The 16022-nt window shown below is 45.0% G+C and overlaps 1 protein-coding gene across 1 annotated transcript; it reads right to left on the reverse strand.

Moving 5' to 3' along the window:
* Positions 1–12197: 12197 nt before the first annotated feature.
* Positions 12198–13351, reverse strand: LOC122125283 (alpha-defensin 15-like). Its single transcript, XM_042699881.1, has 2 exons — positions 13183–13351; positions 12198–12310 (listed from the first exon to the last, which is right to left on the reverse strand). Exons 1-2 carry the CDS (start codon positions 13349–13351, stop codon positions 12198–12200), a joined length of 282 nt encoding a protein of 93 aa, XP_042555815.1.
* Positions 13352–16022: the final 2671 nt, after the last annotated feature.

A 16022-nucleotide genomic window follows, 5' to 3' on the forward strand; every position in this document is an offset into this window, starting at 1 on the left:
CACACACACACACACAGACCATTTTGGCCAACTACAAAGACACCATCCATGATGTCTCTGGCAGCTTCCACAAGCCATGGATGGCCCCTGCCCCAGAGAGCTGCATAGCAAGGTGTAGAATAAAGTACAGATGGAGATTGGCTGGATCTGTTCTTTGGGAGACTTGTACTGGATCTGTATGTCAAGCAACTTGGGCCCATCCTGAATTTGGGCAGGTCTTGCTTCTTGTTCCTTTGCATGAGCAGTGACTCTGTGAAAGAAAACAGGAGCAGAATCAAATGGTCAACTACAAGTGGCTGGGTGAGGAGAGTTTAAGGCTAGCACCTTATCAGCAGAGGGCGTAGTAAGATGGTGTAGTAAATGCTCTATTATCTAACTGAACTTAATAGGATTTGGTAATTAAAAGTATTTTAGAAGTTGGTTTTAAGCAGGCTTCTTTCTTTCCTTTCTTTCTTTCTCCCCCACCTTTTTTGTTTTTAGGTCTGACACTGGGACTCAAACTCACTAACTGCTTCTTTTAGGACTTGAACTTGGTAACTGCTTCTTTGGGTCTGAGACTGGGACTCGAAAGTGGTAACTGCTTCTTTTGCTCACTGACTAGCACTTTGCCAGTGGAGCCAACCCTTGAGCGGCTTATGAAGACATTGGTGTCTGCCTGGTATTTAATGCTGACAACAGGCCCTCAGCAATGATCAAGCTTATAAACACTATTCAAGTCATACAAACTTGTTAAGCATGTAGTTTTCTTCTTTTTCCCCTGAGAGAATATTTAATTTATACATCTACCCCTTAACTTCTAGGATGGAGAACTGAACCCAGGGTATCACATGCAACAGTCAAGCACTCTACCCCATGAAACTACATCTCCAGACCTGTGCTTATTTTTATCCACCATTTTTGGCACTGGGTTTGTACTCAGGACCACACTCTTAGAGCCAGAGATCTTCCACCTGAGAGCGGTCTCAGCCCTGTCTGCTCTATTTATCATTTTACTCAGGTCTTCCACCACTTGCTCAGACTAGCCTCAAGCCATTTAGTCTTCTTCCTACTCATGTCTACCAGAAAAATATGCTTTGGTGCAATAAGAAAATTTTGGATAGTGGATAGAGAACTCAGAATTCTAAAGCTTTGGCCATTTCATAGTTGAGAAACTCAAAATTCCTGGAGAAAGGGAAGTTTTCCTAAAGCACCACATTTAGAGTTCAGTCCTTGCTTGTGGGGACTAACACTGGGCCACACAGTCCCCCCTGATGACCTGCGGAAGCAGCACCTGTTTTCAGGTCACTGGAATAACAAGGGCAGAAACATAGAATCTGATGTTCAGAAAAGGAACTCATGTACTGGAGAGAAAAACAAAACAAAAGGCCCAAACACCTTTTCACAGACAAGAGCAGAATACCAACATGAAAGTATATGCCTATGATCCCAGCACAAGAGGCCGAGCAACCAAGTGAGACACTGTTTCAAAACAACACAGATATGAAATAATTCTTAATATTGACCCAGAGCTTTGGGATTTATTAAGCTCTATCTGATATAATTTTGTAACAAAGATCAGGCTCTTCTGCAACCAGCAAAAACCGTTATTCCACCCTTGACTTATGAAAGTAACAGTGGAGCTGAGGTGAGGAAGTTTGTCCAGGGACATAAAACCACAAGACCACAAGACACAGGGGTTCCATAAAGATGACAGCCCCACGGCTAAGTCACCTCCACTGAACTACAACTCCGCCTACAGGACAGGGAATGTGTCACGTAGGTTTATGTATTTGAGTGTGTGTGTGTGTGTGTGTGTGTGTGTGTGTGTGTGTGTATGTGAACTTAGGTACCATAATGAGCTACCACTTCAACCTCACTCAGATAATTTATTTTTGTCAGTCATGGGGCTTGAACTCTGGTCCTGGGCGCTGTCCCTCAGCTCTTCAGCTCAAAGGTAGCATTCTACCACTTGAGCCACAGCGCCACTTCCAGCTTTTTCTGTTTATGTGGTGTTGAAGAATTGAACCCAGGGCCTCATGAATGCAAGGCAAGTGCTCTACCACTGAGCCACCTTCCCGCCCAACTAATTTTTTTAAACAGAAAAATTAACAAAGTTGGTGAGGACGTGAATGAACTGAGACCCTTGTGTTTTAATGGCGGCACCATGTGATAGAAATAATGCAAATATTCCTCAGAAGAAAACTACCCATAGTACTGGTGGGTAGCACTTAGCCATGAGAAATGAGAGACTGCAAAGGCAATCTACACTGTCATTAATGTCCTACCCACAGCAAACTGCAGCTCTGTGCAGGGGACAGGAACTTCACATAGAAGTTCACTAATCCCAAAGGCTAAGCTGATGTTCTCACCCTGGAGAGAGCCCAGGTTCAGTCTTTTCAAAGTGTATCTATAAACTCTTCTTGTTGCCATGAGTTCGCAAAGCAGAAGAGCCTGCCATCTTGATTTTGTCTTTGTCCTAATCCACTCTGTCTGCTGCACTAGAGATCACCATGGATCCCAGAAAGACAGCACTGGTCTAGAACGTGTTTATGTCAAGGACTAAACCTATCTCTAAGGAATAGCAGAGTGGAGTGGGGCAGGTTGAACTTGAGATCTTCAAGCCTCAGTGACTGCTTTTCTTCTCCAAACATCCTCAGCATCATGACTCAAAACATCCTCCAAGTCTAGGACTCGACCTCTGCATACAGGCAGGGGACAACCATCCCATGTCTCTCGTGCTGAAGCTTCTAATGCCTCAGTCTCTCCTTTCTAGCTTCTAATGCCTCAGTCTCTCCTTTCTAGCTTCTAATGCCTCAGTCTCTCCTTTCTATTCTTTCCGTCAGGCCTCAACACAAGATTTAAAAGCGTGGTAATTTCTTAGGGGTTGTTTGTTCTTTTGCGTTGCAATTTCATAGTAGCAAGCACATTTCTGTTTTGTTCCCCTCCCTTCAATAGTTCCCCCTTCTTTAGCAATTCCTTCACCTCTTTGGATTTCATCTTTGTCCATGACATAGGGACTTAGGTCAGGTCGTCAAATAAAATGCAAATGCCCAGTCAAACCACCTTTCAGATGAACAATGAATTTTTAGCTTATAACTTTGTCCCAGCCCTCACACACATAGACCAGGAGTCTATCTATAGATCTTGGAGATTTTCTTTTTCCTTATCATCACATAAACGTGAGTCACACAACAACCAGTAGGTGGCGCCATCCTAGTGTTACTCCATCCCCCCCACCCCAACACAAGGCTGCATCCTGTGCTATGGGGGGTGGGGGGGGCAGAGGTGGGGGCAGAGGGGCTGGGGACTCAGGAGAGCTCTCTGTGCCTCCTAAAGAGCAACGAAGGCTGCACTTACAAGACTCTGGCGTATTTAACTTCATGGTATGGTTGGGAGATTCCCTGTGAAAGGAAGGCGGAGTGGCCACAATGAGGTAGACCCCAAACCTCCGTGCTGCCCATCCCGTCCCTCACACTCGCTTCCATCCGGACTCTTGGAGCTAAGTGCCGTTTACCTCTGGACGCCATCCTACCTTTCATTCTTTCATCCCCATCCCAGCAGCCCTTCTCAGCTGGAGATTAGGGGGTGAGTGGACGAGTAATCCCTGTGGACCTATTTTAAATGCACTTTTCTTTGTTACTATCTGAATCTAATTCCGAAGAAGGATTCCCTTCCCTGCGCCTCTTTATGTGCCACGTCTCCACGTAGTGACAGGGATGCAGAGCGTGTCTGAGGAGACCCTCAGCCCTGAGCACAAAGAACAGCCCTGAGCCGAAAGCAGCTGCCCAAGCTCTGCACTCCGCTGGAGGAGATGGCGTTCCTCTGACGGCTTCCCCTTCTAGCCCTGTGTCTCCCAGAACGTCCATGAGATCCGTTCCTGTTCCATCTGGAGAACAGGAATGAAGGAGCCAACAGCTGGGACAACAGGACAGACAAGAGCAGGGAGGCGGGGCTCTGAGGTTAAAGTGCACAGGATACGGGGTTCTGCGCTGCGTTTGCAATCCCTGCTGGGGACACAGCTTCCTACGGAGCTAACCTGGGCCTCTACCCACGGTAGGAAGGGGAGTGCCTGTTTCTTGGGATGGAACTGGAGCGATCAGCGATCCTGTACTGAGAGGCAGGCTCCCACACTGCTCCGGGCCTGCCTTTGCTCCTCTCCTAGTACAAGAAGTCTGGCATCCAGTTCAGGGTTCCAGTGTGGTATATTAAAGATACAGGTGGCTCAGCAGCACTGCAGTGATGAGCAAACGCAAGCTCCAGGACAGGCCGCTGCCCGCTACTTTCTTTTTGTTACCCTGGAGGCTAGAGCATGGTCCGTTGGGCTTCTTGGGATTTACATGTTTCTATCTCCCTCCCAGTGGGAGAACCTCTGTGTCATCTTTGCTGGGTAGAGGGGGTACTTGCACAGCTTTTTGCATGCTCAGCATGTCACTATGTCACAGAAGGTTCCAGAATCTAGGGCTTTTTGTAAACTCCTCCTCCTGGGCCTGCAGTAAATTATTGTAAGCAATTGGCTCTGAGGCGAAATGTGGACAAGTATTACACTAAAGCATTAGCTCCGGGTGGACACGTTAGGACTTTAATCATTCTGAAAGCTGCCGTGACAGTCATGGGGGCTCGAAGCTTCCCTCCTCTGGCCACATGCCTGACCGGAGGCCCGGGTCAGCTTCTGATCCTACAGCACACCGTGAACGCCCGGCAGGGGCCTTGGAAGGGCTCACAGCTTGGGGTCCCTTGTTTCAGGCAGATCCCACCTCGAAGGTAGCAGGGCCTTTTAAAACTGAACGGCACCTGAGGAAACCAGAGTGTGTTACAGACAGCCTGGCGCGAGGCGCCCACTCACGCCCATCGCCGTCTGTCCCAGCCAAGCCATCACTAGACTTGATTACCCACGTCATCCACTCTGAGGATTTGAAGGCTCTCCTCACGAGCCTGGGAATATCGCAAAGACATGCCCACCAGACGGGAACAGAATTTGCTATGCTTTTCATGACGTTTTCTTTTGCCGTGCTGGGAATGGAATCCCAGGCCTCCCACTGAACTTTTCAGCCAAAGGTGACTTGGAGGTGCAGTGGCATTCCGGGGCAATCCCTTCACACCCTCCTTTCCCCTGACTGCTGACTTCAGGAGAGAACAGAGGAGGAAGGTCACGGTGCTGGGCGTCTACCGCCAGTACCTGGAAGACGGCAAAGAGGAGCACGATGAGGACCATGTGGAGTCTCATCACGGCAGCCGGGACCTGAGACCTGAGGTGAGAGCCAAGTGGACAAAATTAGAGGCTGGCTCTTCTCCAGAGGAATGCAGGGGTGCAAGCGCGGGTGCAGAATTCCGCTTCCGCAGGGGGAGGCCCTGCTCCTCCTTCAGCCGGATTTGCCCAGGGTGGCGGGTCCACTGCTCCTGGTCCCTGGTCCCACCCACTGTGCCCCGTCCTTCTCTCCACTTAGCATGCAGCTGCTGCTAAGGTGGGCCAGGGGCCTGAGAATCGGAGGGCAAGCGCAGGGCAGAGTCAACTGTCACACAGAGACCAAGGTAGCCCTCTGATCAGAAAAGATTTCTGGGCAAGTTGGTTGGAGGTTGCAGGATACCTTGAAGGGAAGATACAAAATGGCGGGTGGTTAGGCCTAACTCTTCTAAACAGCATAAAGCTAAAGAGAAAGGGAGTTCACACTGGATAAGAAATAGTGGTAGAGAAATACACAGTTATTGCTAGGATTCCAGTTCTGCCATTTTTTTATATTATTGACCTTTATGTACAAAATCATTTGATTTCAAATAAACATTTAACGTTAAAACAAATGTTCTTTTAAACTGAATTTCTTTTATACTACTGTACCATTCAGATGCTTTATCATTTTACATGATTTCTTCAAAATCTGTTATCAAGGGTACATATAGAAAAGAGTTTTTTATAAATAGAAACAAAGGATTTTTTCAGTTTTTATTATAAGATGACATAAAAAGTTTACTCAACAGAAGTAATTTCATTACTGTTTGGGGGAGGGAATCACCAAGTTTTTGTGCAAATTTTGCCATTTTCTTATACTTACATGTAGTGTTTTTCTAATTCAAGAATGCACATAACAAAACTCCAAATAACAAGAATTATTTTAAAGTGAAAGGCAAAAAGGCCTCATAGCTTTTTCTCTTCAATCTGAACCATGACTTATAACTCAGAATACTTCAGTATGTTTCCTTTGTTGATAAAATCATATAAATATTTGTTTTAAATTTTAAAATATGTAATCCCCCTTCAAAACTAGGTACATTGTATTTTTATATTTAAATGTTATCTTGAAAGCCTTTAACATTTGTTTAAATCTGCTTGCTACAACTTTAGAAATTTAGGTGACTATTACTTCAACTAAAATTCTGGAAATGGAATGTCAATATAAGTATAATTTAGATTTTAGTACACTTTACTAATTGCCTATTTTAGAACCTGTCACGCAACTTACTTTTCACTATACGTAGGAAAGAATCTTATGGTCATCGGGAAGTACTTTAACCTGTACTCATTATTTTAATCTTTTTACTTCTGCATATCTGAATTCACATTTTGAAATTTACTCCTGAGATTGAGCAATGTTTATTCTTCATTGGTTATTTTTGTCCCTTGAATTCCATTTTTCTGATGATTTGCTTATCATTTCTTGCCAATTTTGAAAATTACCTTCCAGTAATGAAAGGGTTTCAATGTAACGACAATTTGTGAGCACGAAGCATCTTGGCGTGTTACCTCTCCGTCACTCTCGCATCGTGCTGATTTTTACAAACTCTCCACATACTTAAGGTTTATTCATTCAAGGGGATCATAGGATTTTCCTTAAATACATGTGTGCTATTTCTATGCTTCCCCAGCTCTGTCTATATTATTGGCTCTGAGTTCTTTCCGCCTGGATGGAGGCTGCCCTGAAAAGCCATGACAGACTTGATTCTCTAGTCTTGGAAGCAACAGTGTTCCTGACCTCATACAGAGACATGAGCTTCCCAACCACAGACATACCATCACTCTTCCGATACACGACGAACTTCACACAGCCGCTGCAAAGAATGATAGTATGTCGTTTGCAGGGAAATGGATGGACCTAGAATAAATCAGTTAAGTGAGGTAATCCAAGCTCAGAGAGACAAACAGCACATATTTTCTCTCATTTGTGGAAGCTAGATATAAAATACTGGGACATAATAAATTATACCAGACTAGAGACACACACAGTGAGACCAATGAAGGAGGCTTTTAGGAGAGGAATAGAAAGGCCTAAGGCCTGTGTATGTGCATCCGATCACACAAACCTACTTATTGAAATGAACTCCAGGAAATGAAAAAGAGTTGGTTTTTTTTTGCTGTTTTTCTTTTCTTTTTTGTTCTGTTGGTTTGTTTAGATGTTTTTGGGAGGGTAAGGCGAGGCGAACAAATGCAGCACTGGTACTCACTGCCATTATGTAGAAAATGCACTATACATCTTTTGGAGGAATGGGAGGGGAAAACTGGGAAAGAGTGAGGGACGGAGTAACATTGTCCACAAAGAAATGTACTCACCACCTGACATATGACTCTAGCCCTTCCGTACCTCCCCTATATAATAATAATGACAAATTTGAAAAAGAAATGTCACCCTGTATGGCACTGCATATAGACAGCAGATATATAGTCTCATGTCCCCGCTGTCTTAGAAAATGGAGTCTGTGTACTTTGAGAAACAAAGAGGGTTCTGGAGGGCTCCCCGAAAGCGCGGGAGTTTACCAGGACGCTCTACAGAGAACAGGGAGGGCAGCCTACTCCCCAGCGCGTACAATGTCTCAGAGCACTTACTGCAACCTCAAGTTTTGAGAGCTGTGGGTGACCAGGGCGCGGAACGGGTCCCACGGCCCTGCCCTCCAGCTTATCTCTTCCTGCACCAGGACTATGTGGTCTTAACCCAAGTGCCCAGCAGGCTTCCTGGCCATTCGCAGTGATTCATTCTCCAAAATAACTTCCAAATAATCCATCAAGTTGAAAGCAGTGTGACGGCTTTGGTAACCGAGAGAGACTAACTTGTAATCATAAGTTTTGTAAGAAAGGAGCAGCATGTGAACTACGGGGTCTTCTTAAGAACCAGATTTTAACTCTCATGTGGTTGTCTTATTTTAATCTATCATTTGGGTAGTCTTGAGTAAGCTTCTTTATAGATCCAGAATTTTGGTTGCTAGTCATTTATAGTTATGACATCTTACAGTTTCTCTTTTTAAGTTGATTCTTTCATTACATTATATCATGAGTGGCTTTTAACACAGAGAAAGCCACTACCTTTTATACAGATTATATCACTGTCCCATAAACTGAACTCATTTCTTGTGGTTATTTCAGTCATACAATCATAAATCTGTAAATCATTTACATCTTTCCCCCTCACCTAACAACACTGACTAATAATTACTTGAATCACCAGAAATCGCCAAGTTCACTTTACAGCTGAGATACTGTGACCAAATGAGAAGAGTGAAAGTAGCATTACCATGTGAGTCTGGGTCGATATCCCTTACTTTTGCAGAACGCTCTCTCAGCGCAGTGAAAAAAATGGCCTTACTTCTTCATTTTCTTCTTCACCATTTCTCTTCTTCCTCTCATGTCAATTTGTTGTTCATACCCAGAAACCAAGAAAGATAATTAGAATTTTAAAATAGACGTTTCAGTAGTTTGACCACATAAGTGATATTTTCCATAAAAGCCTTTGATTTTTCTTCCAGAACTTGATTAAGAATTTCAACTGATGCATTAAGTACAGGTTGTAGTTTCTGTTCAAATGTTCTGAGTGATCAGAAAGGAGTTTGTGTCTGGTGAGGAAATGGAGACAATTTTAATGACAGTATCCAAAACCTAGAGCATCTGTGACCAGACCTCAGTCTTCTCCCTTCCAGGGTCCAAATGCAGGGTAATTTGTTCAGGTCAAGATTTCTGTTTAATTAATCAAAGTCAGAGATAATCCATTTTGAATCTAGAAATGCTGAAACGTACTACTGCTTTCTCCTATTTTGCTTTCCTTAAAATGTCAGAAATAATTATACTTAATTTATACTTACAGAATTCGTTCACTTAATTTTTCTCAGTTCCCTTGCAGTCTGCAGCGACTCCTTGCAAAGTTTAGAACTGGAGACTGACTGTGTTCACGCACTGTCTCTCACTGTGGGCCCCAGGCTAGCATCTACCTACACATATGAAGGACCTTTTCCGGAGTCTTGCAGGTCTGGCGTCCACCCTCTTCCCTGTGCTGACCTCATGGCATGGGTGTCTGCCACACTTTCCTGAGCCTGCCCTCCCTGTCCTTCCAGTGGCTCCTGGGACAGGATTCGAATCCACCCCCAGACATAGGCGCCCCACATTGTGTGAAAAGGGCCATACTCTTAGCTCATGAAAACCCTGAGTTTGGTTTTCTTCATTTCTCCTTGGACAAACATCAGAGATCTCCATTTTACATAAAATGGCACTTCTCGACCTTCGCATGTGCACCGGCCATCTGCATCTTTCTCCCTCTCCACTGTGAGGTCCTTCCACGACAGCGTTAGTCATACATGGGCTGTGGTTGGTTTTCCCCACCTGCCTTTCCTCCACCATAATCAGCACTTGGAATTTGCTTTAAAGCTTCACATTCCACATCCTACTCATTCTTCAAAGAAGAATCATCCCTTATACTTCTGAACTGCCATGGGCTTTCTTGTGCACTAAATTAGAAAACTGCGCCTATTGTGATCTTTCTTCAATATTGAATTTACCAAGGCTAAAAATTGTTTGAGGTTCTGGGAACTAGAGACAATGGGGTCTCTATAGCTCTGACAAAATCGAGTCACTAGCTATAGATGCAACATTGAAAACAAATTGACTTCAACATCTTCTTAGGTAAAGTACAAATGTTAATGCTTTATTTCATTTATTGTGGAATAAAAAGCAGACTTAGGTGATTACTACAAGTCCTGTTAGCAAATTACCATTATCCAGGGAGTAGTCTCAGAATATATATATGTATAAAGTCTACTAGCTAGAAATTATTTGACATATGTTGATCACTAAGATCTTTTTATTCAATGTAATAAATTTCACAACAACCCTACAAAGGAACTGTTTTCATTAACCAACTTTTGTTGTGGGTTTTGGAAAGGAACTTTGAAGAGGTTAATTGTCTTACTCAAAGTTAAGCAACAACTGGTGGCCAAATCCTTTGTTTAACCACTGCCTTACATTCTCTTTTACTTGTTCTGTAGTTTAGAGTACTAACTTCTGTCTTTTATTGGAATTATTCATGATCGGAGTGCAGGCTCTGACAGCTGGCACAGGTGAACAGACATTTGCCGAATGTTAAGTTCACATGCATTTCACAGCCTCTTAGTGGATGCCTTAGAGAGTCCTGGGACCTGACTGTTTCACACACTCTAAAAATAGTTAAAGTAAAATTCATTACCACAGGTCACCACTTTAATCCCAATGTCCTATGAAAACAGAGTGGAGAGATCTCATTGGTAGGAAATATTGACTGCCCCCATGCCAGCCTATAGCACAGCACATTTCTAGGAAGGATCTAAAGTACTCACTAAAGGTACCAGGATGCAGGGAGTTTTAAGAGGTAGCAGGTCTTCAAGGTCTTCAAGGATGTGGCTGTCTTGGGGTTCAGCACCCCTGTGGGGCATCAGGGCTTAAATGTCTGTGAAGAGGGAAGAGACTTGAGGCCTGTCATGTTCCCAAGTGGAACAAACTCAGAGGAGAGAGGAGGGGAGGAGCATGTCCAGGCTCCCACAGAAAGAGCTGTGCATTTGCTTATCCGTTAAGAAAGAGGTTAACACAGTTGGACACAAGAGAAGCAGAAATAAACAACAGATAGCTCCTTCATTTCCACCAAGGTCAGCTCCCTGCATGGCCTCACTTCGTGTCTATTCGCCGGCCAGCCTGTGCGTCCCATTCCTGTGTCAGAATGATGCAGATCCCAGGGCTTTCCTGCTGAGAGCAGAGTTCCCTCAGACAGCATGGTAGTGGGTGAGAAAGCCAACCCGGACCCAGCTCAGACACGGTAGGAAGTCACTACCGTGATTTTTGTTTTTCAAGGAGAACCCAGTTCAAGGAGAATCCAGGGATCATGAAAAAAAAGTTAGAACAATGCAAGTATTTCTAGGCTGAAAACAAACTGTCAAAGACCTCCCACATATCAATGAAATGAATGGACCACCCACTCCAACAAATGAAGGTAAGGACTAGAAAAACTACAAATTCATAATAATGCAAATGTGTTTCTAATTCATGAGGACATCTCAAGCCCGCACAGTCCAGGGGCTATCGGTTTTTAAGTACTGGATTAGGTCGTGTGAAAACAGACTTTTGATCACATGTATCCAAAATGTGTTGGCCCAGAAGACCTCAAAACTTAGCAGACAGGTAATTTGCAAATTAAAGCCCCATTGAGCGGTTGTGTCTTCTGTGATGAAGAGAATGGAAACAGGGTGGGCAGTGGAAATTGGCTGTCTCTGTGGAGGAAGCCTTCCCAGGAGGGACATTCTATGAGTCAGAACGGACGATTGCACCCTCTGAGCTGCAGGAGGGTCAAGGACACAGCACGGTGTGTGGACACAGGCTGGCTGAACAAAGGATGGCAGGAAGGACTGTGGGGGAATGGCAATGCTGGGGCCTCTGGCACACATCCCACGGATCGGGGAAACAACTGGCACATGCTCTTTTTTTCAGTGCTCTGTTCTGTAACTGACATAGTCTTTGAGAGGAAGCTCAGGCTAAATGGAGACAGAAGTAAGAGGTAGGTAGAGTGATCAGCTTTCTTTTTACTGGAGCCAGGATTTGGCTGAAAGAAGAGGAGAAGAGGGGGAGAATGCAGTCAAGAATTCCATGTGTAGCCCACAAAACTAAGAAGTGTGAGGGAAGGGATAGGGAAAGGATGGATGAAAATGCTGAAAGAGGTGACTTCAATCAAGATATATTCATAAACTGCATTGTTCAATGGCAACTGCTTGGTGCAATTACTTAAAGATAATTTTTTTTAAAAAAAGAAAGGACTCTCATTTAAGATTATGGTATTTCTATCCCAAAGAGTCCTGATGGAGCCTCATAGCAAATTTTAAACATGTGCAAACACAGATCCATTGCTTCAAGGAATTTATTTGCTATAAATAAATAAACAGACAGGATGGGGGCGGTTCCTGGGGGGTCTCAGACGAAGTGGGGTGCTTGGTCTCTGGCTGGGTGCTCAGCGGCAGCAGAACACATAGTTCCTATTGCCCTGCCTGCAGATCCCGAACACCTGCCCTCGAGCACCGCAGACACGCTGTCGGCACCGGCAGTTGAACACCTTCTTAAGGCCTGTGGATACAGAGACACAGGAGGCTTGGGGCACGTGGAGAAGGGCAGCATGGGAAGACACAGGAGGCTCAGGATGGGTGGAGAAGGGCAGCATGGGAAGACACAGGAGGCTTGGGGCACGTGGAGAAGGGCAGCATGGGAAGACACAGGAGGCTCAGGATGGGTGGAGAAGGGCAGCACGGGAAGACACAGGAGGGTCAGGATGGGTGGAGAAGGGCAGCATGGGAAGACACAGGAGGCTCAGGATCGGTGGAGAAGGGCAGCATGGGAAGACACAGGAGGCTTGGGGCACGTGGAGAAGGGCAGCATGGGAAGACACAGGAGGCTCAGGATGGTGGAGAAGGGCAGCATGGGAAGACACAGGAGGCTCAGGATGGTGGAGAAGGGCAGCATGAGAAGACTCAGAAGGCTCAATGTGGGTTGCAGTGTGGACTACCTCACAGCCAGCAATGTGAGCCAACATGCTCAGCAAAGCTCAGGGCTAGCTCCCTAGACCCCCACTTTCCCCTGACCCCATGGCCTACCCCCCCACAGGCACGGAGAACTCCACTGTACCAGCCCAGGGTCGGGAAGCTTTTCTCTCAGGCAAGGCAGGATGGTCTCCCTATAGCTATATCAATCCATTTCGCTCTATAATGAGCTACTATGTTCTATCTACTCTAGTGACTTCCAAAGACACATTTTGGAGCCCAAAGGGTCTCAGGCTGGTGACTCTTGCTGCCACTTCTACAAATGAGCACAGCAAAGACAGAGAGGAGCAGCAAGGTCACCTGGGTGGGCCTAGTCCATCTGGACCAGGCTCCTGAGCCTGACTCCAGAGCTGGCTCCCTCCTTCCTCCCCAGGCCCCACCACACTATCTGCCCTCTCTCACCTGCCTTCTGGAGAGCAGAGCCCTCGGTTCCAGTGAAGGACACGGAAATGGTGTCCCCTTCCCCAGGCTGCTCCTGCAATGCGTCTTCCTCCACATTTTCAGGGAGAGTCTGGGCCTGAGCCTGCAGAGTCAGCAGGAGAAGGGCAGCGAGGAGAGCGAGCGTCCTCATGGCTGGCAGTGACCTGGAGGTGCAGAGCGGGAGCTGAGGGGAGGACAGCATCGCTGTATTTAGGTCGGCCCAGAGCCGCTCCCTGCACGTGACGGGGAGCGATGGGGCGCAGCGCTCAAGGCCCCCTTGATGCTCCTCCATGTGCAGTGCTGCCTCCCAGGACTGGTCTGTGTGTCCAGTGGCGGTCCTCTGATCAAGCTGATATCGCTGAGGATAAAGTCATCACACTTTCTCTCTTTTTCATCTATCAGAAGGAAAAGAAACAATGTTTTATTCACTAAGCTCAGGGAACAAAGACCTCTGTTTGGCTGAACATGGAGCCTGCATGTTTGGTCCTGAGAGGAGAAACTGAGGGATGAAGAGGATCAAATGGTATCACATACATATATATTTATAAATTATATGTTCTGTGTGTGTGTGTGAGAGCATGCATGTGTCTACAGCATAATAAAACCAGGACATGTTGTTTATAAAAGGAGTGAGGAGAGAGTAGAGGAATGGAATCTTGTATGTACAGAAATATCACCATCAAACCCTCTCATACAGCAAGGGTATGTTAACCCAAAACTGACAAAATATTATTAATTCAGCTATTGACTTTTTAAAGCCTTCAGGATTTTTATTCATGCTCAAGGAAAAATTTGAAATGTAGAGACCATCTCCTCTACCATCGGAAGCCCCACACACTCAGTGTCTCATGCATCATGCTTGAACAAGGCTGTTTTCATCTAGTGCCGTATATTCAACATGGCTGATCAGAATATACAGAGCTCTCACATGTTTTCAATCAGCCTATGATAGTCCAAGGTGTGTACCTTTTGTTTCATAACTACTTACATACTGATAGTCTAAGTTGTTAGAATATATTTTTCCAAACATTTGTACTAACTAGTAATGCATCTATGATATCATTTATGAGCCTATATAAAGATATATATGTAGTAAATCTTTGTACTCATTATTGACACTTTTAAATACATTCCTGTATAATTGCTATGCTAATGAACATGTCTTATGTTTAATTATGACTACTTTCCTTCTCTTAACAGATTGGATATCAGTAGTTCTTACAGAAGCACCTACAGTTAACTGCTCCTATGCCTTTCCAACGTCTCCCACAAGGCCTCAGTATTCCCAGATTCCCACTGTCATTTCTTCCTCCTGGCTTCCGTGCAGCCCTCTGGACACACAAAATGCTGTCCTTCCGAGAGCTTCTGGCAGAAGGGATGATGACAGTGGTCTGACCAACAAAACATAACCCTAAGAAGGGTCACAATGGAAAAAGTTGCGCCTTACAATTGTATTGTTCATTGTACATTTTATGTGTTTCCTCCTTGGTTTTCTCTGGATTGTAAAAGTCTTTGGAACCACCAGAGTTGCCTTTACCCTGGAAGAAACGGTTGCTTAGTGTGCGTGAATACACGGTAAGCATGTGGTTCTTTGGGCCTTGAGGCCAGGCTTTGGTCATCCGGTGGCCACAGCCCAACCTGCTCACATCTCGATTAGTTGTGTCTGGGTAAAATAATGAATCACGACTGCCTGATTCCTTTGGGTGGCAGTTTTCCTGATTTATATGGCTGAGATCAGGTTGATGTGAGTGTTATGAAACGTTTTTCATTTTCCCCAATCTAATAGTAATCATTCGGTACCTGAATATAATGGTGGTTTGCATTTCCCTCATGCATTAAAGGCAAATGTTTGCATCTCTCAGTAGCACTTTTACCTGGATTTCTTCCAATGCTTATTTTTATTGCTTGTCTTTGGGCCCACTTCATTGACTTATAACACCCACAAACAAATTCAGAAAATTATCACTTAGTAATATACAATTCTTTTTCAAGTTCATCAGTTCTGTCTTTTAAAAATACATAATCTTATCGTCATTATTAAGGAGTTGTACAGAGGGGTTATAATTCCATGAGTCAGGTAATGAGCACAATTCTTCTCAGATAATGTCACTCCTTCCTTCCCTCTCCTCTCCCCACCCCACAGGTTGCAAAGTTCATTCTTTGCATAGTGTCTACTGAATACTGCGGCTGCATTGTTTATTCTCCCTCCATTTCTGTGCTCCCTTTGGTCCCCCCTAAAAGGACAACAACAAAATTCAACACTGTCAAAAGCCATGCTTTTCTTTTCTGTGAAAAATACTTGATATACTTTTTAAATCTCTTTAACAAGCTCTGATTCTGCTCTGATTCCTCCCCACTTAAATTGAAGAAGCTCGGTCTTGGAGTGCTAGTGACTCTAGGCAGGAAGACAAGTGGGAATGGTTTCCTCACCCAAGGCCAGCCCTTCAGATGGGGCTCCCCTCTCCCAGGGAAGTTTCTCAGGATCCTTATCATGCTGATAGAGGCTTGGTGCATACAGACACCAGCACATAGATAAGACACAGGGCTGTGGAAGGAGCTGCTCAGCTGAGAGATACCAACTTGACTTAGAGAACAAAGTAGCTCTTTGTAATGGAGGGCTCTTCTCTTCTAACCTCTGTGCCTTAATCTCCCTTCAAGAAGAAGTAACTGGGCAGGCCTTGTAATGGGGGTGCAGAAGTACAGCTCCAGGCACCCACTACGTCTCTGGCTGCACCGGCCTCCTTTGTGTGCTCAGGAGGCCGATTTCTCTTCTCAGACATAGACTCTGCTATAAGGTGTGCTGACTTAGGTCATAGCTTTCA

Source organism: Dipodomys spectabilis, unplaced genomic scaffold, assembly GCF_019054845.1.
Source record: "Dipodomys spectabilis isolate Male_0828 unplaced genomic scaffold, ASM1905484v1 ptg000263l, whole genome shotgun sequence".
Lineage (NCBI taxonomy): Eukaryota > Metazoa > Chordata > Mammalia > Rodentia > Heteromyidae > Dipodomys > Dipodomys spectabilis.

What these genes read in the sequence shown, in the direction of transcription:
- LOC122125283 (XM_042699881.1), bottom strand. Translation starts at nt 13,351, where the DNA reads ATGAGGACGCTCGCTCTCCTCGCTGCCCTTCTCCTGCTGACTCTGCAG. An exon ending in CTCTGCTCTCCAGAAGGCAG is followed by an intron (nt 12,311 to 13,182) that starts GTGAGAGAGGGC and finishes CTGTATCCACAG; the next exon opens with GCCTTAAGAAGGTGTTCAAC.